A 25,946-nucleotide genomic window follows, 5' to 3' on the forward strand; every position below is an offset into this window, starting at 1 on the left:
GGCGGGGGGGGGCGGGGGGGGGGGAGCGGGTCCGGCCGGCGGGGGCCGCTTACCGTGGTGCCACACCTCGGGGTGCCCGTGGAAGTACGACCCGATGCCGTGGCCGACAAAGAAGGGGCAGACCTGGAAGCCGCCCTGCTGTGCCACAGAGCTGCGGGGTAAAGAGGACACCGTGAGGGAGCATGCCCCAACAACCACCACCTCCGCTAGCCCGCCCTGGCCCCTGCCACCGCACTGGTACCGGCAGCAGCATCGCCTGGCTCCTGCAAGCTCTCACCCCCGCCCTAGCACCTGGTCACCACTTTGCACCCGCTCCAAAAGCCAGCAGCCATCAGAGCTAGCACCGGTGAGCCGTTCTTAGGTTTCAGAGTTAACATGCCTGCCAGCGGAGACTGCTAGCTCCTGCGCCAGCCCCGCTGCCTAAGCAAGATGGCAGCGTGTCCTCTCCCTGTCTGATGGAGAGTAACCTTTTCCACGAGCACGCTGGGAACTCATTTTAACATGGGACAGCTAAATGGCAGCCAGGTCGCGCAGCCAGCACAGCACCAAACCGCAGCCTCTGCTGAGTCCTCCCTAGGTGCAGAGCCCATGCTGAGCTGCGTACCCACTGCCTGCACCGGGTTTTCTGCAGGAGAAGAGGGTCCTGCTGCCGACAGGGAGAGTTAAGAGCCCTACTGCTTCCCTTTCGGAATACTGCAAACATTCAGTACCACAATGTATTGAAACTCAAGCAAATCTGTTCACGCTAGTTAACAACGTATTTCTAATGAACCCATCACCACATTAGCAACACCAAATCATAATGATCATGGCGTTTCAGTTCTGCCTGGGAGATCTGTCCTGTCCTTCACGGCCTGCCTCAGGGAGGAGCGTCTCTGAGAGCTGCCAGCAGGAACACGGCTGGGCACCGATCCCCACCCATGTTGGGAAAGCAAATTTCTATCCCGGTCCCTAAAAACTGGAGGACCTGGAGATATTTGGGGTGTCCTCTGGCTGCTGCACCTCCCCATGTCTGCAGGCTTCACTCTCAGGCTCTGCCCTTACTCAAGCAGTGGAGGCAGCAGTGGAGGGGGTGACTTGAGGTAGCTCAGCCAGGAGGGCTGCCCACAGTTGAAACAGAAATGTGTGGAGATTGGGGGGGGGCTGGAGGTGGATTAGAAGTGACAAGGAAGCTACCCCTGTCCCTGCATATCATCCCCACACTATTTCTACAATCGAACAGGAGCAAGACAGGAAGGCACTTCGCCTGAAAAGATGTCACCTACAACATTAAAAGCTTAATTTGTTTGTTTTAAATCAAGGTAGGCACTTAAAAACTTCAGGATTGCCTGTATTTACACCCTAACAATTGCTTTCTCAGATTCTGACTACAGATGGAAAAGCGGAAAAGTTAAGAAACTCAAATAAATGTGTAAACGCTCACAGAAATTAAAGCATGTTAAATCCCACAGGGAGGTGCTTACTCAGGTGCAAAGTGGCCTCAGCTTGCTGTACACAGTAATCCCTTTGCACACCAGGCTTCACAGACCCTGCAGTGCTGGGTCCAGTGCCCGTGGGTCACCGTCCCAGAATTTAATGTCACTGCAGTTGAGGGACATGCTGCTCCACCACAGTGAAACGGCGATGAAAGATAAGAGTCAGGTCAATGGTTAATAACGCTGCAGTTTTCAGACCATAAGAGCACATTTTACCAGGATTTGTGTATTAGCTTTTACCTACCCATTGCCCTGCTACAAAGACTCATCACATTTCTTTCATTAACTCTGGAGAAGAATGGAAATTTCAAATTTAGCTGCCCCCAAAGTCCTAAGTACTGGCAAAGAGGGTTACTGATAAGGCTAGAAGTTGGGCTTCATTTGGTTGTATTCAAAGTCCGGGCTTTTACCTTATACGTCCTTCATGTGGAAAAAGATCATGAAGGTTTATGCAGTGAAAAGTCCTACTAAAAATGGAAAAGACTTTCTCCCCTGCCTTTCTATCACATCACCTACGTCTGGGTCAGAGACTTGGCCCACTGGCCATGATGATGCTGAAGGCCAAGGAAGAAGCACAGGGAACGGCGAGGAGTTAGAAAGCCACATTACTCAGAAACATACACAAAATGAAGCGGAAGATCTCCAGTGACCAAGCCCAGAGCAATGCAGATAATGACTCCATATGGGTGAAGTGATTCTCTGAAGAGAGATGGGAGAAGCTGTCCATGCAACACCTGATAAGCTTTTCTTTCACCTTCTTCTGCAAGTCTTCTTGCAAATGCATAAAGAATCCCACTGATTATTCCGCTTTGCTGATGTCCTTACATGGCATTCCTGACCACTGAAAGAGCACAGTCATTTTTGGAGATGTTTTGTATTATTACAGGATTTTTCCCCCAGAAAAACCCGTCTTCTGTCACAAGACAGAGAGCTTTTTTTCTGTGCAGCTATTCTTCCGAGCACCATGGCTACATACTCTCCTGCGGGCAGGGGAAGCTCTCGCCCCATCAGTCAGCTGCCGCCGAGGAGAGTGGCAGCAGCAGCAGCAGCTGCGTGCCGGGCACCACGAGCACCGGGGCACACAGAAGGCAGTGTTAAGACAGTATCCCGTCCTCACGTGGTGAAAGAAGTGGTTCTCGTGCATTTCAATGGTGAATTCTGCCACTTTCTTGCCAAACAGCTTGAAAACAACTCTCTTGGCATCAGGACTTCAGTGGTTACTGTCTGTGATCAAAATAGGGGACCTTGGAGCTCACAGGGCTTTGACATCTGCACTGACAGACGCCGGTGCCCCTCCTCCTTCCCACTTAAGAATGTCTACATACAGAGCTGGGGTATTCTTTACATAAAATGTAACATGGTCAATGAACCTGAAGTGACACACCTGTGGAGAAAATAAGCTGCAGGTATGAAACTCAGCCACGTTCAATCTGGTTTTAGTATTTGCATGTGCTTCAGAAGCACCTTAGAGGGAGTTTCATTCCACAACTACTAGCTTTACTTTGGAGTATTTAAAAAATACTAGTGAGCTCTTACATCCTTGTGGAGTTACAGTAAAATGCCTAACTTTCATAAAAAAACAAAGCTACTAACCCCAGCTACAACTTGCAAAGGTAATCCTGTAAATGTACGTGTTAGCTGTAAATGCTGGCAGGGAGGACTTTGAAACAGCTCTGAGAAGAGTGAATTGAACTGTTGATCTCGGTCAGCCTCTCCAGCCTCCAGGATTCCCAGGCTGTGGAATCCGATTTAAAAATCAGGATGCCATGGAGTGGAGCATTTTTGCACAAGTTTACCATTTGCTGCTGACAACAGCTCAACATTTTGGTCTTGCTGTCTCGTTGCCCAGCTCAGGATCTGTCAGCGGTGGCCTTTCTTTCCAGCTTTCCCTGGAAGGCAACCTTACAAGATTGCAGCCCCAGCTCCACGTGCTGCTCCTTGCAGATAGGCAGCGTAAGATCAGGCAGCTGGAGGAGTTCTGATTGCAAGTGGGAAAGCAGTGAAGGTGGGAGGCAGGAGTCGGCACGGCTGAGCTGGGCTGCCTGGCATCTGCCGTGGGAAAGGAGAGCTGCGCCGCTGGGTGGATGTGCCAGTCTGCCAGTTCCCCTCAGCCGTGGGGACTTCCTTCCAGAGCAAAGGCCGGGGCAGCAGAGCCACACCACACCAACAGCATCAAGGAAAAAAAAAGGGTTCTTTGGAATAATCGTTGTTAAAAATATCCACTGACAACATTTGTCATCACACATTTTATTCTTTGAGCCATGTTGTGCGCTTGGGCAGAGGTGAATTGGGCAGGATTAAAAGCATAATCATTTAATGAGCCCAGTACTTGATTTTATGTTTTGCTGCCATGTGTTCCAGCCCAGTGGCTGTGGAGTCAAGAGTACCTGCAGTGCTGCTCCTCTTTTGCTGATGGCAAAGCCAGGCAAAGTGTCTGGCGTTGGGATGGACCGGCAGCGGCCGAGCTGGTAAAGGAACATCACTGAGGGCCATGCTGTCCACCTAAACCCATAGGCAGAGCCTCTGGTATGGTGGTATCATGCTTCTGAGAGTGAACAGACAGGAGACCTGGGTGTCAGTTCCCTCCTGAGCATCCTCTTCCCATGTTGCCAGACAACAGCGAATTCTCCGAAAGGAGGGATGAGTGCGGAGACATGCACTGCCATCCTGCCAGCAGCCCAACAGGGAAATTGCCACAAAGCAGCGACAGGCAGGATCAACTCTCTACAAAGCTCTCCCCGATACTCTGGAGCCTGCCTTGAAAGGAGCTCTGGGGTGATAAATCCTTCCCACTAAGAAGCTGAAAAGCAGGTTGAAAGAATTTCCTTAGGGGGCTGGCCCTGTGCAGGAGCACCTATGGGATAACAGGCATCCCAGCTCCACAGGAAAAACCATCCATTCAGACTTAGGATTGGAACTCCCATTTATGGGGGAGACCCCCCCTCATTTTCCTTTCTTTTTACCAAATTTTGTCACTTTTTCCTCAAGGTAGGTCTGGTCCAGTATTCCAAGCCGTCACTGAAGAAACAAAGTGAAACAAATCCCATTTTCAGCATTGATACCAAGTGCTTCTCTGGGCTCTCTGGTGGCACAAGGGAAGAATTTGGCTGATCAGACAAGATGGCACAAACTGCTTTGCTACCCAGGCTGAACAGCCTGGTGAACTGATTGTCAGCTAGGGATGCTTCTCTCGCAGTGCCACTTTCTCTCCCCAGAGATGAAACTTTATCAATGACAGTCTTGCAGAGCAGCGTGACCTGAATGGCTGAAGTTGCTAAACAAGCCAGTCTTACACTTCTGGGCAGTGAACACGCTTGGGTAACACTGAAAGAGATAACAGACCTATGATAACTGTTTTCTTACCTAGGGATCTGAATTAATTTATTTTTTTAAATTAGAAGTAATCATGTTTTTCTTAGATATATTGTAAGCAAAATGACCACTGAATGGCATATTTGCCTTTTTTTTTTTTAATTCTTGAAAACAGCATCAGCCTCAACTAGATTTGCTCATGATAAAAATATCTATTTTGAATAGTACCATATTATCTAATTTGAGAAATTACAAATTTCTACAGGGAAAATATTAAAAGTATTTTTCTCTTAAATAGTAATCCTAGACTGAGGGAATGCACAACTTCAGGGATTCCCTATAATGACAATAAATGTTGAGGTATAATTAGTAATATTTTTGAAAGCCAACAATTGTTTTTTGAAGGAAAGGTACATTTTAGTTTCAAACTGTAACACAAATTACTGTATTTTTCTTACAATAGTGCTGAACTTTTATTTGAGGTTCTCTGTTTCTGAAAGCAGACATGATGGATTGAAATAAAAGATAATTTATTGCAATGCTTACTTTCAAGTGCAGAGAGAAGCAGTGTAATTGTAATTTACAGTAGCTGTCAAGGAAAATCTATCACAGATGACATTAAAATGACTTATTTTGCCTGAGCCACTTATTGTTTAAATGTGCATAATCTGATAGAAACAGATTTTTTTTTTTAAATCTGCTTTATATTGTTCTAAATTAATATCAAAACATATACTTATGAGTTAAACATTTTAAACCATTTATTAATACTTTCATCACTACTATTTTTTCCTAGGAGTTGGAAACTGGTTTGTTTAACAATATCACGTTTATGTTTTTTAGCTCTCTACACTCACAACACTTCCATGTCCCTAAACTCACTGCCCAAGAAGTAGATTTCGAACTATATTTGTTTCTGTCTGAAAGAGAAGCGTCAGAAATGGTAGAAGAAAATGGAACATAGGGCCCAATTCTGTTTCCACTGGAACTGACGAACAGTTTTGCTACCACCATCAGTAAGAACAGGTTAGCAAAGATTCAAATTTTTCTAAGCAAAGTAACTAATGAATCCACGCAATCTTTTATTTACAACTTGTAGCTGATGGGACAAGGAACTGCCATCCATGAAACACTCAGTGTCAGCTATCGAGCTTCCATAACAAAGACTATGTTAGAAAACTGAATGCAAATAATATCACAAATCATTTGCATTTGTCTGCAATATAATTATTCCCAAACCTATTGTAGAAAGGAAATATTCTGATTATTTGTGCCTAAGATACATTCTGCATATCACTTGAGCACCTTTATAGAAATACTGATGAAAGAAACCTAGACACATTTCCATTCTGATGGGCCTAAATGTTTTCAGCTTGTATGTGCTTGTTCTCAGGTATTTATGATATCCAACTCTCCCGAAACTTAAGATTGTGATGTATGTATGTATTATATATGTCTGTCTGCATGCAAATGTAGAATGACAAATAACCAGAAACACACAGCCTCACCAAACCAAGGCGATCTTTCAGCAGAGGCAGTGTTAAAGTAGTTCTAAACAAATCAGTACAGTTAAATCGTCGACACGAAAAAATCTTGAGAAATAAAGTTAATGACCTGCTATTTCATATGTAGTTTTGAACAGCTACTAAGCTTTGACTAATCTTCTTTTCAAAGGGGGCGCTGACTATATATTTACACTTTGCAAGTAAACTGACCTCCGTACCAACACAGCAAAAATCCAATGTCACATTCAATTCTGTTCTTTTTCTTCTTCTCCCCCCCCCCTTTTTTTTTAATACAGCTAGAATTAATGTAGTGAATCTGTAATGAAATGCATTATCCTGCATGGAGATTTATCAGATTTTCCAATTGAATGCCATGCTTTGCTAGCACTAGTTGGAGTTCACCTGCATGTTGGTGTGGCGTGTGGCTCTTTTTTGTAAAGAGTTAAGTTGAACACAAAAAAAGGGAACAAAGGTCAGCACCCAGCCGCCACTTGAATGTGAGATTTTTCTTTTTATTCCCCTTGATGTATACTAGGCTCTGTGTTATTAGTCTTAATGATGGAAAATTGTAGTGTTGATACAAATCTTTTTTTCAAAGTAGTAGGCGGGAGCTCCATTTGTTAGTAAGTTTTTTTGTGACTAAAAGCCACGGACAGTACATTTATGTAGCAGTAAAAGGCCTAGATGCTCTTTCCATAGCAGAGCTAATTATTCCTACTGTGACCTTACTGATCTACCCTGTTCCTAGTACATCTCATCTGCACGCCTGTTCCTCTGTGTAGATGGTGTCAGAGAATATGAAAAACCCTATAATGAAACCATTTTCATGATGGAGAAAGGCTACTGGAGTTGCACTTGCTACAAAGAGGCTCAATTATATGAGTAATTGTGATAATTTTCTACATTCATAGCCTTCAATGGGGAAAAAAGAATGAGAGCCACAAAGGAAAATTACTTTAACAAGAAAGTACAGAGAGTAAAAATGGAAGAAGAGACAAAAAGGGGGAAAAAAATAACCAGAAAAAAAGTTTAAAAAATAGATCTGGAGGGAGGAATAGCAAGACAGGGAGAACAACAGAAATGCTCAAAAAGCCTATGTGCAGCTGTGTTGCACAATTAAATTGAATTTTTTTTCTGCAGTTGATGAATGTGACTACTGCAAATGTGCCTCTGTAGTTAGCTATCATTTGTTGTTCCGTGACAGGAAAAGGATAATTACCTCTCAGAGAGAATCAAAGGCTGACATGCCCTTTAGACACAGCCATGAATGCAGAGCTCGATAGAATGCTTGAATAAGAATCCAGTGTTCTGTGCCCCCTTCTACTCAAGAATAAATTTTGTTAAAATGCAAGAGCACCACCAGTAAATTTGTTGAACCCTAGGTGTTCAAAAATATGAGGTGCATCTATCGACTCATCCCATTTGCAAAAATAAAACTACATTTTGAATTCACTTCTATTATATTCATGGACAGTAAGATAGTGAGATATGCATTAAATTTCTTTTCCCAGTAGGGGTCTGATTCAACATTTCCTATGAAAGAACAGAAAGACACTATCCTTTTTCTCCAGGCTAGTTAGCCTATAATTTAAAACTGTCAAAAACACAATTTTATACAAAGTCTTCAATAAAAGCTTCTCAGATATAACCCAAAGAGGTTTTACTAAAGTTTGATTCAGACTCTGTTACAATATTTTTAAAGCTATAAATACATCTAACTGATATTTTCCCGTTCTCTTTTTTCCTTAAAGTATTTGAAGATTTACAAAGAAAAAAAAGCAGCATCCTTTCAAGGTGACTAAGCCTTGCAGCTTTTAAGTAATCAGAATGTATTCAACAGCATGTTGGGACCATTAATAGTCCAGAGAAGTATTGCTTAATGAAATGTATATGATATATGTCTATTTCTTTTTTGGAAAACATTTTAAAATAATCCATAGGTACCTTCAAAAAACTAAGCCATATTTTTATTCAAAACCACCAGCAGAAGGAGAGTCATGACTACATTTATGTGAAGGATAGAAGAGATGCAAAACAGGGAAAAACCTCTGAATGTGAGCTCTTTTTTCCCTGTGACGTTAGCATGCACTGCTCTTTGTAAGATCAGAAGCTCTCGAGTTAAATATTTTTGTACTTTTTAAACAAAGAGACTTATTTATGTTGACTAATTCCTTTGTAACATTTGTTATTGCTATACAACAAAAACAATGTTTTCTAACCTTCTCACATTGTTAGACAGATGTGGTGTAGTTTCACACACAAATAAAAAATAAACAAAAACCCACCGCAAATTACATCTGTTAATTTAAATCTACCTTACAAATATCTTTGTCTCTTTCTACAGTTATCTTTGCTGACCCCAGTGTAATTCACTTAAAAAAAAAAAAAAAAAATCTCTCTTACCCAAGGAACAACATTATAGCTTGGCAGTTCACATACTGATATCAGACTGAAATGATGGTTTTGAATCATAAAACATGTCATCAGCTTTATAGCAAACCACCAATAACCTTTGTCCCACTTGCCAGCCCTCCCTTTACTTGTCAATATAAGGCTTACCTGATTGTGTTTCCAATTACAGAGAAGGGAGCCCCTGGTCTGCAAGCTGCAATTGCTTCATCTCTACATTTCCTGGCAACCTCCACTAACTTTTGACCAGATTTATCCACATTGCCCACCAAAAAGGTTTCAGAAGTGTCACCATGGTAGCCATTGTAATACACCTAAACATATGCAGAAATGTAAAGACATGTTCTTGTTTTGCATCCAGAAACAGATCATCTCCTTAATTAAATCCATTATTTTTAGGAATGAGCTATATATTGCAACAGATAGACCACGGGTAAGCTGTATTTGCGAGAATGAGACTGGAAAAGCGAAACATTGCAGAGAAAAAAAAAAAAAGCATGAAAGATTGCAAGGTGTGTAAGGGTTGCCAATTAAAAATTCAAGAAAAGCAGAAGTTGTGCACCACTGCCCAGCAGTGCACCAGACGACGACATTGCTCAGCTACAGGACATGAGGCTAACTGGGCAGTATGCGAGAAGACGGGCGGGAGCCGTGCACGGGTGAAGGGGGCCCTGGGGGCTGTGGGGTGCCCACCCACCCCGGCCACCTGCCCCCGGGGCCAGGGACCCGCTCGCACCCCACAGGGGTAGGGTGTCAAGCCCCGGTGCCGGCCGTGGGCGCTGGGAGACCCAGCAGGGGCTTGCAGGGAGAGCCGTACCTCCGCAGACAGCATCCTCCAGTGGGGTTTTGGGGGGGTGCTGTGCACAGCTGGGTGAGAGGTGTACCCTGCTACCAACATCCAGAGGGAGCCCCACGGAAAGCACGGGCCAAATCCACCGCCAGCTGTCGCACGCTTTCTTCAATCTCATTTTTAAACTACAAAGTGGTATTAACATTGGATTTTACTTCTGACTTCCAGAGATGAATTTTGAAAGAGAATAAACGTACCGTTCTGGCACCACAAAGTTTCATGTGCTGAAAATGTAGCACCCTGTTGAATTAATTACGTACTGGGTTGGTTTTGTTTTTTTGTTTTGTTTTTTTTTTTTTTGACATTTCATAGGTTTTAAACCTCTGCTCTCCAGAAATTCTCTGCTGGGCACAGGAAACCCTGGCTATGCGCTATGGAGCTCTGCAATGTGCCATTAAAATGGGGTTTGCAGTTACGGCAGGCAGGCACGTAATTGTAAGACAAAGCCAAATTTCCCTACGGAAAGACAAATTATAATGGTGCACAGTTTTGATCTTGTAAAACATTTTTTCTCTCCTGAACAGTGGGCAACTATCCTTCTAGGACTAATAACTCACCAAGCTCAAAACACTGAACTTTTGCCACTGGTGACCTATTTGTGAAAGACAGACCCACATTCTTTTTGGTCGATTCCAAACTAAAAAAAAAAAAAAAAAAAATTGGCTACAGACAGTTTATCCCAAGGCCCGGTTTGTGTTCAGGCTGAGATGTGAAGAAAATGCAGGCAATTAGGAACGAGGGGTGTTTTAAAGAAAGGTGAGTGCCAGCAAGGGCCCAACCGTGCTGCCACCCCTCTGGCGGACAGCAGCTGCGATCCCCTGCTCTATACCTTCCTCTGCCAGTCCAGACTGCCAGTAAATCTTTTCTTTTTTTAATTTAACGCCTATCGGGCAGGTTTTAATCTAGCTAGTTGGTATTTAAATGGAACTAGTTCATTTTTAGCTCTAGCAAATACAACACACAAAACCTCACCATTAAACATCATCATCCTGGAAAAGCAAATACAGATTTAAAACAGGCAAGTTTAAAAATAATAATAATATTTACTGCAGCCCATCAACTGCAATTACATATTTTTGACGTTAATAAGCTACAACCACAGCAACTGTAACACACTAATTCCTTAAAAGTCAATGAAAGAACCAAGTTGTAAGAAACATTAACCTGATAATGGCAGGCTGAAAATTGCCCTATGCTGAGGATTCAGTGATGGATAATGCTATTGTTTCTACACTAAAATACATTTCAAATGCTACATGAGTCAAGCCAATAAAATTTGTATTTCACCTATGAAATTCTCCCATCTTAATTGCACAAATATGGATTTTTTTCTTCAAATAATTTGAAGTGTTTACACTTAATAACCAGAATATTATTTAATCATTTTATAGAACCTGTACACAATTATGAACAATTTATTGTGCAATATTTACGTTGATTTTTATTCTGTCCACCTGTGAAACATCCCAGTTTTGCTCATTAAAAATAAGCTAAAAGATCAGTTAGCAACACTGAAAAGTAATATTTTTTCCTCAGCTATTTTGGAACTGAGCAATTATCAAACACAGCACAGTTCAGTTTTAAATGATAAAAAAATCTTACAAAGATAATCATCAATTCCCATCCTTGCAGGAATCTTCACATTCACAGAAACGTCAAGATTTATTTTATTTTATGATAGTAAACTGAAAACAAATAAAAATATGTCTTCAAAAAAGACCAGTAACATTTAGTCAGACATAATTTGTAAAGCAGAGTAGACAAGGTATGCACACCACATTAATATAAAAATGTTTCATTTAGTTTATCATGGAAAGTATCTGTGATATGAATCTCCACTTTTTTATAATCTAAGGCGTCATTATTATCCTGACAGATAAAACTAAAAAATAAAATGAACTTTAATGAGATACAAAGAAATCAGATGTTAAATCCTTAGCTGTTGCAAACTGATTTAGCCTCATAAAATGAGCAAAGCTACACCAGTTCACTAAAGTAAAAATGTAGGCCAAAAATATACTTTAAAAATGATAGATCGCACTGTGTAAACCTGATAGTTGGAATTCTACAGTTAGAAAGTATGGAGATGAGGAAGAATTTAGCAAGATTAAAAAAACCCAAACCAAACCCAGTTCTGGATCACATGTGAGTATACCATGGGAAAAAGGTCACCGACTCTAATTTTAATAGAAAAAAAATTTTATAAAGCTTGAAACTCATGCTCAGAGGTAGGTCTGCTAGAGATTTCTTCGCTTCTGCCTGTATGAAATTTGGGCCCATGGAAAATAGTATCAAGTTACCAAGAGTTTCTTTAATGATTAAAAAAAGCTTGTTTTTATGAGATGTTACTCCCTTGTATGTGACATATTATTGCAAAAAAACCTGGTGGGATTCAAAAGACGTCTACATTCATATTGGAAATAAACGGCATTTTGGGAAAATAAAAACATGCACAGTAAAAAGAAAAAAAGCTTCTGCAAGAGACGAATAATTTTTTTATTTTTTTTTCAAAAATGAAACGAGAATTAGGTTTCCAGTTTCTGTACTTTCTTGCTCCTAAGAAAATCCAGCCAGTGTTTATTTAAATAGCTATAATTGACCATTCCCTGGAAATATTAAGTCACGATTATATCACACTATTTCTGTTTCTGCGCAAAAGGTTCAGGGCTTTTATACCAGAAATGGAACACAACACTACCTTCGGGCATTTTAATAAATGTAGGGAACACTGCTAGCAAAAGAGTTGCTGTCCAAATAGACTGACATACACAGGCCAATGTAGCCTCTAATGACAGAGTAAGATAATGACAGGCCCCACTCAAAATCAGCAGGAAGAGGAAGATCAATCTTGGCAGAGTGAAGGAAAAATGCTGGCTTTCTTCATGTTAGCTCATCTCATACATATCTATCTTCAGCTGCTGCCCAGTACTGTGGTGCTCTGCATTAACTACACAGTGGATCAATAACAATTACACCTTCTCAAAAACATGACACATAGCAGGATTGGGTTGACATTTCACTTAGGCCAACATTGATCTCAGTGCATCTGATTCCAGTCCTAAATTCAAGTCAGGCCTGGGTCTAGCTGGAATAAACACACACAGTTAAAAACAAAAAAGGAAACCAGCTGCTTGTGCCTTGGCTCAGAAGTAAACAGCACATCCATCTGTGCATCCCCCATCTCCAATCCACTGTTCTTCCTGTTGCTACTAGTGATTCTAAAGTTGATCAAAGACTATTTTTATATGAATTACTCACCGTGACATCAATGTTGATAATATCTCCATCCTGAAGAGGTCGACTGAAACATAAACAGAGAAAAAAAAATGGTGACAGACAGTTCCCAACAAAGGGAATATAAGAATAAACACCTAATGACACATACATAAAAAATCAGGGGGTAGATATTTTGTGATGGAGGAAGGCAGAGGCAAACAGAATAATCATTTTTAATGTTCAGCTCTCACTACTTAGAGAACAAGTGTAGCTGAATATAAAATAATGAGAAACAACTACCAGAAAAACATATCAACATCTGAAAAATCTACCATTATATTTATTCTTTTTCTCTCACTAGGGTTCATATTTTACTTTGTGAGTAGCTGAATGTATTGCAAATTTAAAAAAAAAAACCACATAAATTCAAATATATTTATTCCTTACCCTATATTTTGCTGGAGGAAAAAAAAAATCAGACTGTATTGGTGTTTTTTTTCCACACACTAAACTCTAAAGGCATTATGCTATTTTTTTAAGTGTCTGCACAAACAGGATTTTTTTTTTCAATTTCACATACACTTCTATAACATCTATCAGCATTGTGTGGTAACACAATATGCATCTGCAATACGTTTACATATGACATTTAGTTAAGCTGAAGTATGTTCAATATTAAACACAATTTATTAATTTCAGTTTAACATTTTCATTCCCGGTGGTAAAATGTATATTATTGGGGAAATACCTGTCAGGAATACCATGACATACCACGTTGTTTACAGAAGTACAAACAGATTTTGGAAAACCTCCATAGCCCAGAGGTGACGGATAGGCATTCTGTCTGATTATTTCATGATGAACAATGGAATCTATTTCTTCAGTTGTCATGCCAACCTAAAATATCAAACATAACATCCTGTTAAAAAAGCAAAGATAGTTTCTCATATTTACTGAATGTGATTGCAGCCAACCGTTTCAATGAAATCTTGGATGTTTCAAATACGCTGCTTTGATACAAAACACTGAACTGTCTGATATACTTTATTGATATATTGGACTTTTCTTTTTTTAAAGAGAAAAAGGTTTTAAATAAAGCATGCAGTAGAAATGAGCACTCAAAGGTTCCTAGAAAACCTAAAATACTGTTTACTTCCTTTCCCTTCTTTTTTCCACATTTGCTTTCTCAAAGACACCAATTTTCCATGGCATCTTGTTTCAGTAGCTGCTATAGAAATGTCTGGTTTCAATGCTTTCAGTCCTTTAAAACACATTACTTTCCCTTCTTATTTGTAAAAGAAAGGATCTTAATTCTGGTAACTTCCCTGTACATTTATCATAATATACTTGTGCATTTTATGAAATTGTTTTCCAAGTATTCTTTAATTTTATAAAAGATTTAAATATTTTGCTTCATATCTTGAGGATATTTTACCTGAAGTTGCCATAGCCTGGATGATCACAGTGAATCTACAAGCGCTTATCCATCATTTTTAGAAATCTTCATTTTTATGCTTGACGTTTTCTAGATTCATCCTTTTCTCACAATTTTACATATTAAAAAAACCCTCTCATAAATCATTCAGTCATTTTCTGAGTATCCATGGAGTGGAAAATGCACATGCTTAAAATAACATTCTCCTCGCTTTTCTTTTGGATCGACTCTGTCTCTGGAATGGTTAGAGCTGAAATCTGAAATTTGGTAGGGAAACCTCCCTCATTGAGAAGAAGTGCCTTTGAGGGTTCCTCTGCAAATTGATTTTGATTTGAATGAGTTTTGAGCCTTTGAAAATCATACTTTGTACACATACACTACAGTGGCTGTGATTTTGGAGGATTTTTTAGTAATACATGGAATATAGGTAGGCTGTGGCACAGGAGGCATACTTATCTATATATTGAAATACTGCGTGATCACGCACAGTGAATACAGGGGAGTGCACTTGCGTACTGTGCTGAGGGTAAAACCAGGTCTATTTGCTCAGCTTGCATCTTGTTCAGCATGAAAACCTGGTTGGGCAGATGAGGAGCGATGAACCCACTCAAGACCAGGGTTTGGGGTTACTACACAACCCCCCTGCTTTGCAGTAGCCATTGCAGCCTCTGTGCTGGGACGGCAGCCGCAGCCCTGGCGCACTGTCTGCATGCATTGGGTACTGCAGCCATCAGTTCTGGATAAATACAGGTTTGTGGCTCCTGCCTTCGCTCACCCATCTTCAGCCTGTAGACAAACTGAACCGCTATGTACCAGATTGGGTGCTGTCTGCCGCTGCTCTGCTCAAGGAATTTGATGTCGCTTTTGGACACTCAGCAGACAGATCTGTGCTCTCTGCATGGCAGGCTTACACACTGCGAAAAGTTCTGCTTTTGACAGTATCTGCTTTACTTTTAAAGGAGCTTTTGCTAGCTGGTTAAGGTTGGGGAGGCACCTACTGCATACCTCATCCCTTATTTGGGACAGGACAACCTGATGGTATCCAACAAAATACTTCCATGTTATAGAATTTACTGCTTTATTCCCAAATCTTCAACTCAAACCCAGGAAATGCTATCGTGTATAATACCATACTGTATTTTTAAGTCCTACAGGCAGTAAATGGTAATATCAAAACCACGCTCAGCCCAAACTTTGTCTCTCTGCATCCATGCATTATAACGCACCTTTGTTATATTGGGGGATGTTACTGCCATTAGCTAAAGCACAGGTGAGAGCTGGTTTGGAGGGTTGTGTGCAAGGTGGGTTCAGCAAGACAGCAGGAACAGGTGGAGGGATGGGTCTCTTCAGATAAAATGGGAATGCAGAGTTTACCTTAGGAAAATAGCCTAAATGAGCTCAGTTAGTTTAGTCTGGTGCACTGAAAGCTGTAATAGCTCTGTTACTGTGTGAAGAGGACAGACTCAAGGAAAGGCAGGAAGCTCTTTAAAGAGTGGCATTGGCACAAAAACAAATGGGTATAAACTGGCCACGTGCAGTGTCAGGCTGGAAAGCAGAAGACGCTCACTGTCGATGACGGAGGGCTTTGGAGCATCCTCCCAGTCAGGGGAGTCTTGGCCAAACACTTACTGGTGTAAAATGGAGCTCATCACCTGTCTGCGGCTGACCTGGGCAGCGGTCTCGGCACTGCAACTCCAAATGCCACCTCCCTCCCAGTCCACAGCTCATGGTCATGTAATTCTTACCTTATACACCTTCTTGCTCCAAAACGTTCATTACCTGTATGTAGTATTTTGCTGTTATGTATGATTTGGCACATACTATGAACTACACCGTGGTAGTAGTTCTATCATACTATCAGCTACACCGTGCTGCATACATATGTATTTTACACATGATAACAACCAAAGAGTATTAGTGAAAAACTGCTCTCATTCAAAACCCACATTGCACCCTGATCCTTCAGAAACATATATATGCCCTTAACTTCACATGAGTAAGTTTTACTGTACTGGGAAATAATTGCACATAAAGAAGTTAAACGTGCACGAGCCTATGTAAGATCAAAGCTTCAGGCAGTTTTGTTATTGGCCACCCCAGCTCCAGAATTAAACCTCTGGGAAAGTGTGATGACAGCTGAAAGAAAAATGCACAGTAAACTGATAATTTTTTCCCCTTTTAAGTCAATGGCATTGACCTACAGTCCCCATCTATCTCTGCATCTCATAGCTACTCAACCCATTTTACCCTATCCAGTATGCTATTACATGAAATACCACGGCAAGGCTAAAAAAGCACTCTTTCATCTGCAAAACCTGGTAGTAAGCTCCTCCTAGGACATTTTAACTTGGGAGGTATCCCAAAAAGCATAATGTAGAAACATTTCTGGAAACCATGAAGCTTTATTATCAATGCACTCCGGAAAATTGTGTGGAATTTGGCAGCTAGTTTTTTCAACGGCAGCTCTACGAGTTGCGCTGGACCCCGCAGGACAGCGAGGGGCTGAAGGATGGATGGGAACTGAGGAGGCAGCCCAGCCCTTTGGACTTGCACACACGCAGAGCCAGAAAGCACAACATACAAGGAAGATGGGCCATGAAATGAAAGGAAAAAATGTAGTGTGGGCCTTCTGAGAAACTCAGGTGATTTGGCACAATCTGAACAGAGGAAGATTACAGACAGAGAGATATTGCATCACAGCCAGCAACTCACTTTAAGTACTACATAGGTCCAAAATACAGGAATAATTAAACAGGCCTATCATGGACTGAATCAAAAGTTAATAAATCCTTCTTTTTTCAGGATCTAACTTAAAGTGAGATGCACATTAAGGGAAAGTTAAAAAAAAAGTAGAAAAAAACCCCAAATAAGTGAAAGAATAAAAGACATCCAAGCTGTTATGGGACTTGGGTAATTGTTACCTTTAAGCCCTTTCCAGCCAGAAGCAGGACATGACGGGCCAACTGACAAGCTTGACGAAGCCCTTGAATCTGATCTTCATTCTTAATTTCTATGTCGTCTCCCCAGTCTGGTACAATGCCTGTCGTCACATAGTCTGGCTTCTTTATGTGCTTGGAGAAAAAGGATTGAAAATGAAGATCAGAAAACTGAGCATGACAATGGGATCATTTTCTCAGATACTGCCTCCTGCTTCATGGCAGCTTGCCCTTTCTGTCGTAGTATCGACCTTCGTAAGCCATCAGGGCAAACCCTCAAGGCTGCCTCAGTATTTCTTCCACTGCCCTTTTGAACTTAACATTGCCTGTTACTACTGACTTACACAGTCTGTTAGCCTTCCAGTGCTGAAACCCCAGATACTGCAGCTGACTTCCAGCAGACAGTCGCAAGTTTTGAAACTGTGAGAAAGAGACTTAAAACCTCTTCATTTTCTTTTGCAAAGAGGCATGCTTTCTACAAAAGGCATCTAAACACTGGAACTAATGGGACAAACATAGAGAATTAGGCTCAAAAATAAAACTGATCAAATCCTTAGCTTCTTGTTCAGAGAAAACTCCTATTAACTTCCATGAGATTGGATTTGACTAAGAACCTTAAGATTTAACTTATTTTAATTTAGAGGTTTTTACTTATTAATCTAGTTCATATGCTGTGCCCGAATTTGTCCATCTACAACATTAACCATGGGTATCCCAATCTGCTGTGTCAAGGAAAGTGTAATACACTTAATTTTTTCCACACATAAAGTTCTCAGCCCTCGTGTAGAGGTGATTTTATTCTGATACTATCAGCTACACCGTGCTGCATACATATGTATTTTACACATGATAACAACCAAAGAGTATTAGTGAAAAACTGCTCTCATTCAAAACCCACATTGCACCCTGATCCTTCAGAAACATATATATGCCCTTAACTTCACATGAGTAAGTTTTACTGTACTGGGAAATAATTGCACATAAAGAAGTTAAACGTTTCTGATTTTATTTAAATCCACAAGAATTTAATGACACCCGTATAAACACAACAAACTAATAATAATGGTAACGTCTTGCACAGAGATGGAAATGTACTTTCTCTCAGAGGGTCCTGGGCTGTTTCACTGGCTGGGGAAGAGTCCCTTCACCACGCTGGCCACAGGGTGAGTTTTGCACTGACTTCACAAAATACAGAATCAAGCTGGCAGGCAGAAAACAAAGTGGGCACTTGGGCTGTACACAACCAGACCATACAACAGCAGGGTGTAGGAGTAGAGAAGAGTGGGGCAACCAATTAGCTCTCGCAGGACTTTAAATAGGAAGACTATTGTTACTCCTACGGGTATTTAATTTCTACTCCGATAAAAAGTGAAACTATCTTTAGTGGGTTTATGTCAATGGAATTTCAGATTTACATTTCGTTCAGATTAACGGCGTATTGAACCTAACAACATCCTATTGTAGTAGTTTGGGACTTAATTTAGACTGCCCCGCCATTTGCTGGATTACCAACTCCATACACAGCAGCACCCCTGCTTTCCCCTTGGAGGGCACTTTAGTTAACTGCTGAGACCTGACCCTGCTGACCTGATCTGTTAAGGGACAAGCCCAAAGCAGCACACATACAAATGTCTATGTATACAGTTTCACACCAACATCTTGAAAAACCTGTTATTTCAATGTTATTTCTGGCATACTCTGTATAAATTAATAACTTCGCCCTCAAGTTTTCAGAGTAGAAGAATTGGACTGATTTTTAGACAGTCTGAGAACTCTGACCTGTGAAGACAACTTTTCAGTATGAGAATATATTTCTCCCTCTTTATGCTAAAAGAAGTATCTAAATACAGAAAAAAAGTTTGTCTACAATTTTTAAACTTCTGAAAATATATAAAGCATGTAACCCTATGTCTTCGCTGCACACAGAGCTTCCACAGCCTCTTAGGTGTAAGAGCCCTACATCTAGCATCCTTATCTGCTTTCCTGTCTAACAACTTTTTAGTATTTCAGGGCAATGGAAATACTTTATATTTTGCATAAGAAATCTATAATAAAATTAAAAGTAAAATTAAAAAAGTACTAATACACATCCTGAAAAGCACTGTTTAGAGAGGGTACTTCGATTTTCTTTTGGCTAAAGGAAAGATACTAAACAGTTAATCTGTATGCTGTAATTAAATGGGAAAAAAAAAAAGAAAAAAAGAAAAAAGAAAAAAGGGGGAAACAGAAGTGGAACACATGTTAAAATTACATGAAAAAGTTCCTTTTGGCTCTAAAGTCAATAAAAATAAAAGTATATGTTGCAAGAAAAAACAAAACACTCAGGCACAGCAAAGACAAGTTTAGAACATGCAGTGGGGTTGCAGGGCAGCTACCACCAGGTATTGTATGTTGTCTTCCTAAATCTGACATAACCAATTAACAAAACCTTCAGCAAAATACAAACATTTTTATAATTAGCTTGCTAGAGATTTATACAGAAAAGGACTCAGATGATTATGAATGATTCCTATGGACTTTTGGTAGGACTGCCTATAATTGTCCAAAACGAGAATCTGGACCCAGAAGTGTTAAGTGTTGACAGACGATTATACTATTCCATGTTTATACTACCATAACTGAACAAGCCCCAGGTTTAAACTCCCTAATAACTAGATATACCACTGTGTTTAACATGGTAGGCAGCTGAAAACTTCTCTCACCAGTGTTCCTATTTCAAATACCAGACCAAGCAACAGGACGGTGATCCAAACGCCCCGCTGTCAGACAATGAATACACTTGATCAAGCCTGCAGTCGAACTCAATATTGACTGAAGAACAGATTAGATAATAGAAACTGCAGTACCTTAGGAACTGAGTGAGCTGGAGAAACCGTGGCTGGCCAAACTATACTATAAGCAGTATTTCTTTGTCCCTGAAAAAAGAAGCATCTTCGCTGTTGATTGCTTGACCGCCTGTGCAGGTAGATACAATTGCAGGAAGAAAAGATTACATGGCAGCCAGTCACAGAACCTGTTAACAGACAAGTTAAAAATGGTTAACTTTTTTTTCTACCACTGCATTAAAAATGGAAAGTATGCAAAAAGAAAAGCATCATATAAAACAAACCACAGAACCCATGTAGCAGCCAAGGGTAGTTCAAATCTTGTACTGTTAAAGAAAGAGCATTAACACCGAGAAGCAATGAGAACAAAAAACTCCCCAAACAATACTTTGAAGCTTTATAAAATACTAGATCTGTTTTGGTTTGATGCATTAAAAGATAGCATGGGTAAATTCCCCAAAGCTTACAGCCAGGAGTGACACTCCAACTGGCCCCTGCTTGGAGCAATTTGCATGGCTAGAAGCTGCACTGTTCAAGGCTTGACAAAATGGTGAATAAGGGACAACAGCAAGAAAAGAGGAGAGAAAAAAAAAGATTTAATGTTGATTTCAGACAATATCTTCAGCTGTATTTTTCTAGAATTGGTCACAGATTTGAGCATAAAGATAATGCTGCTCTTGTCATTTGCACCAAGACACAAGGCATGGGGTTCAATTTGTCCTGCCTAGCAGGGCAACAGAACAAACTTCAAGAGATATTTTTAATCTAGGCCAAAGGCAATTGAAGGGATTAAAATTTATAATTGACTTGGAATATTCAAATCAGATTTCCACGTAATTCACATGGGAATTTGGGATGACAGTTCATCAGACTACGCATCAATCAAACTTAGTTGTCGGGCATGACACATTTTGCCCCCCTTAAAAAAGAAAAAAAAAAGAAAAAAAGGGAAAACAAAGGCCATTGAGGCAAAAAGGTTGTCAGAAACATCAAAACCAAAATAATGCATCACAAAAGACAATGCTAGCATCAAAACCAGGAAATATACTAAATTCAAAAGGATTATTGACACTGCCCAATTAAACTACAATTACACGTAGAACATATTTCCATTACTCAAACATTCTATAATCTAAACAGAGGGGTTTTTTGAAACATGAGTTTCATATAACAGCTAATCTGCTTCTGAAAAATGTCATATGTATACAAACAGAAGAGCACTCTTTTGTGGCAAGGAACCCATATGAAGGATTACTCTTCAGTAAAAAGAAAGTGTTTTTGTTTAAACAGAACACCTGTCTGTTTTTTAAATCACAGAAATTAAGAAATTAATCTACTGCATATTTTGGAACTATGTAAAAAAAAATTATTTTTTTTAAAAGAAGAGTTTTTTCCATAACTTGTATGTTTTTATTTTATTGTACCTCCCTTCCTTTCCTTTGGATGCATTTAGCACGTCCAGATGCAGAAATTATCCTTCCACAGGCACAGTTGGCTTCATAGACAGCCCAATTCCAGCATTCCATGATACACAGGAGATTCGAGTTATGCACCTTTTTTGGAGCCCCAAACCCCAGAATGAATGAAATAGTTGCATGGGGTTTGCTTTAGAAGTGTCCCCAACTGTCTCTTTGCCCACTGATCAGTGCTACGTTTAGTTGCCAGTAAGTGAAAGGTTGTAGAGACTTTTACTCAATGCAAGCAAATTTTTACTGGTTTTTTTAAATTGTTGATAAGTAACAAGGCAGAGTTGGAGGGTGAGGCTCAGATCAAGCTCTCAGTATAACCTAGGTACCCCAATGGAAGTTGCCTGCTTCAAAAGGGAAGAGAGTGTCTCCATGGAAGTGGAGCTGCCCAGTTAACAGAGGGCCGGAATGGTTTGGTGGCGTTTTAACTATAATTTAATCAACAACCTCATCATGTACTGCTTTCCTAGGGTCTCCTTCACATGAAAAAAAAATCATTGTCCAATTAAAAAAAAATAAATCTGGGCCACCCAACATGCACAATGTCTAAGTGCATCCAAAGAGCCCAAAGCATCCTACAAACTCCCTGGCTGGTTTGCACCCGTTTCTAGAACCTGGAAGCACAGAATCTGCTGAGGCAGCAACTTTTGGGCCATCAGAAATAGCAATCAGTCCGCCAGTGTAAGCTAAGGTAGCTCTTTTACAGAGTGCAGTGGAAGTACCTCACTTTTACCACAGCTGAAGGTATTATAAATATATTTAAAACCCACACTCACTGATGTGGTCAGTCAAAGCCCACGTGGACATCAATAAATGAACGCGTATTTCAAATGCTCTCCTTGGCACACGGCATGCTGCCTGGGCACCTTGTCTACTGTGTAAAAGTTTAATTAGGGAAGAAAAGGTGCAAGTGTGCTTGTTGATTATTCAACAGTAAAACTCCAAATGTTGCAAATACAGACATTTAAATACATTAAACCAGATTATATTCATGGGTTCATGCCTGTTGACCGTCCCACATTCAGAAGGGATACCTTTTTATTTGGAATAAAATTTTTACCTCTATTCTCCCAAAGATACACTGTAAGTGTTGTCACAAGATAACAGGATAATAAGGTACTGTAGTCTGTTGTTATTCTACTAACTATTCATTATAAACCAGACACATACAAAAATATCTACTACTTGAACAGGTGAAATGCGACAACCAAATAAATATCACCATAGTATGATACGACTCCTAAAATACATCACAAGATTATAAACACAGGACAACTAAACCTTTATTTGAAATATAAAAAATTGTAACAGAAAACATTCTCCTACAAAGTAAAAATAAAATGAAATAAAATGGCATTAAACTCTAATGAAGTTACTGTTTCATAATGAAAATCTGGACTCCATCCACACACTTCCTTCCTTAAGAAGGCCTTCCTAATGCCTCCACAGCTCCTTTTATTTTTTAACCTCCCATATTCACAGCTAATTCGATATAGCAACATCATCAATCACCAGAGACAAGAACAACTGGCTGTATTCTCCAAGTCTGGCTCAAGTATTCCCTCCTCCCCATGCCTTACACCTATCAAAGCTTTTCTCAGCGCCTTATTTACTTCTGCAACACTGGTGCTCATGCACATCCTTTTTGTTAAGCTCTCTATGTATATTCATTGCTGTAAGATAGTTCATAAATGCAGGATTTATGCAGCTTCCAGTGGAAACTGCAACCACCGGAGAGAGCCCTGAGTTTGAAGCCAGGTAGCCTGGAGACACACCAGCACAGCCAGGATGCAAAGTTGACCCTTTACGCATTTCTTCTCTCCCCCAACAGCCAGGCTACGTCACCTGCCACGAGTAACAGAATATTTACTATCAGCTGCAATAAGGAGAATTATTACCAGCATTACTGAATCACATCAGCAGATGCAAGGTACTGAGCACAGAAAATTACAGACAACTGCTCCTCTGACTCGACAGTGAATCACACTGTGCAATCTGTATGCACGCATGTCCTCCCGGAGCCGCTGGATTCCTCAGCATACCTTCCAGACCTTAATTTGTATTAATAATATAAATATGCACTGTGAGCTTTTATGAATTACCAGATGAATTTATCTTGTGTGGAAATTACATTTTCTTTTTCTTTTAAATGAGTCAGCCAAAGGGGCTGAATACAGAATTCAAGTATGATGATGGGTGGGAGCATTTTAAGTGACTGATTTTGCAGCACAATGTGCCCTATATTTATTAGCCTTTTACTCTAGGTCTATTTTAATTGTTATCTGTTCATGCATGCTACACTATATAATGAAATGCTCCCATTTCACTCACAGAGTAGAGTTTTTTTAATGTGTATCTCTATTAATGACCCTTAATTAAGTTGATTTTAGTCATTTAAATGTGATTCTCCTCCGGTCAAGAAGTATTTTTAAAGGGAGATGTTGGAAATGAACTCTCACATAAGCCCTTTTCTAATGCTTCTTGTTTAACAGTTATAACAATTTATCAGCTATGTTTTCAATGAATGAGGTGTGGGGTAGCCATGCAAAAAACTGCTCATCTACATGATTCATCAAATGTGATTGTTAGCAACCATTTTTTTGGTATTTATTTATGAAAGACTTCAAACTTCCAAGCAATTAGCAAAAATGTTACCAAAGGATAAACTTCATGACAGTTCTAAGCTACAATAAATACAAGGGTACATCTTAAAAAGAGCCAAGAAATAAAAGTAACATATTTTAAAATAATTTAGTCACGGTATCAACAGAAGCACAGTACCAACATTATTTAGGATTACAAGAATTAACATCCAACCCCTTTAGGAAATAAAATCAACTTGCTCTCGATAAAGTAAATCTTACTTAATATATACGAGCGATTAACAACATTAAAAGCATTGTTCTGATAACTCTTTTCAAAATATATGATTTAATCTTTTTTTTTAAACTGAAAAAAGAATGACTGGAGATTTTCTTAGTATACATGCATTTGAGGGTAAAACACTACAGATCTTTAATTTGGCTTGTCAGGTCATTTTAATATTATGTCATAATTTTACTTCTTGTGCAAATATTCATTTTGCTGAAACTTCAGAGGAAGAAAGTTTAAAGTGAGGTATTAAAAATCACTGTGGGTAATAATATGTGGAATCCAACCAATGCAATTAGGTAAGAATACATAGCTTTTTACTGTTAATGATGAAATGTTCCTGTTTTTCAATCTGGAATAATGGTTGTGGTCTGAAAGATCTTTACTTGTAATTGTAATTCTAACTGTCTAATAAAACACTGACTTTGTAATCCCTGTGTTGCAAAGGTACACACAAGCTTCAAAAATAGGATGGGAAAGATTAAAGGTTCTCTCCAACTCTGTGTAACCTGTGTAGCAGAAGAGCAGCTCACATTTCACAAGCAATAACCTGTGCATTTGCTAAAAAAGAAAAAAAAAAAAAAAAAGGGGGGGGGGGGGGAGAACAACATAGGGAAATGCCTGAGGCAGAAGTTGAAACTGATTGGACAAAGTAGAAGGACAAGAGCCCTTGAAATTAAACAAAAGCAAATTCATTCTGTTGACAGATGTTGATTACATCAAAGCCACGAAAGAACTTTTTTCTTTCTTTTTTTTTCCTTTTTTGCAACTAATACCCCACGTTTTCTGTACAATAAGGATATAACATATCTTAATCAACATAACCCAACATGTAATAATTTTTAAATTTGGTAAAAGTATATTGTAACGAGGTCTTAACGACAGGCTTCTCCAAACAAGAGTGTATTCACATGGTCATGTCTGCATACCCGTGCTGGTCACGCCATCATCAGCCCCTTACTTCCAGGGGTTAACTGCTCTGGCAGCCAAATAAAATACAGAGAGCGCTGTGTAATTATGGAGACAGTCAAAGGGCAGACTCTATTTTGAAATCTATTTGCACAGACAAGGTCTTCCAATTTCGCTTACAGGAAACAAGCTGGTAAAGGGGGTCTCCTCCTCTCCAGATGCTTTCCACACGTTTTTCCCACATCAGGAAATCGTGGACATGGACACCATGCAGCACTGTTTCCTGGATTGCAGGACTATGTCATTACAAGGAGAAGAGCAAGTCCATGCTCGTGAGAAATATTTCCTCCTAATTGCCCACATTAGGGGAAAGCAAAACACACAAGGACTACTGAAAATGTGACTAGCAGCAATTTGTAAACAGGACGCAGCCACAGCTGTCATGATGGTACTGGAAAACAGAAAACAGAAATGAAAGGGTAAAAACACTCTGTTTTTAATAGCATGATTGGGGAAATGAAATATTCATCAGGATAGATGTGACTTCAGTTACAACAGCAACACATTGGTGAAAACCTCGACAACAGCGTGCTTGTGACTGTACCCTGATAAACGGAAACACAGGCCAGTATCTTATAAACATTATATTCTAATTGGCATTGTTTTATTTAATTATTGAAATTAACTGGAAATTAACAACAGAAGTTGTTTAGTTAATAAAGGCATTAACAGAATTG

General features: G+C 39.9%; 1 protein-coding gene across 1 annotated transcript in view; it reads right to left on the reverse strand.

Moving 5' to 3' along the window:
- Positions 1-25,453, reverse strand: part of METAP1D (methionyl aminopeptidase type 1D (mitochondrial)) — a 27,312-nt gene extending 1,859 nt beyond the window's left edge. The window contains exons 1-7 of the mRNA XM_010566827.1: positions 25,390-25,453; positions 19,985-20,151; positions 17,124-17,273; positions 13,516-13,664; positions 12,810-12,852; positions 8,852-9,015; positions 54-151 (exon numbers count right to left, since the gene is read on the reverse strand). Coding sequence (XP_010565129.1) covers positions 54-151; positions 8,852-9,015; positions 12,810-12,852; positions 13,516-13,664; positions 17,124-17,273; positions 19,985-20,151; positions 25,390-25,453 — 835 coding nt within the window. The remainder of the gene's footprint in view (positions 1-53; positions 152-8,851; positions 9,016-12,809; positions 12,853-13,515; positions 13,665-17,123; positions 17,274-19,984; positions 20,152-25,389) is intronic.
- Between the last annotated feature and the right edge of the window lie 493 nt (positions 25,454-25,946).

Source organism: Haliaeetus leucocephalus, unplaced genomic scaffold (assembly GCF_000737465.1).
Source record: "Haliaeetus leucocephalus isolate CR32 unplaced genomic scaffold, Haliaeetus_leucocephalus-4.0 Scaffold1, whole genome shotgun sequence".
Lineage (NCBI taxonomy): Eukaryota > Metazoa > Chordata > Aves > Accipitriformes > Accipitridae > Haliaeetus > Haliaeetus leucocephalus.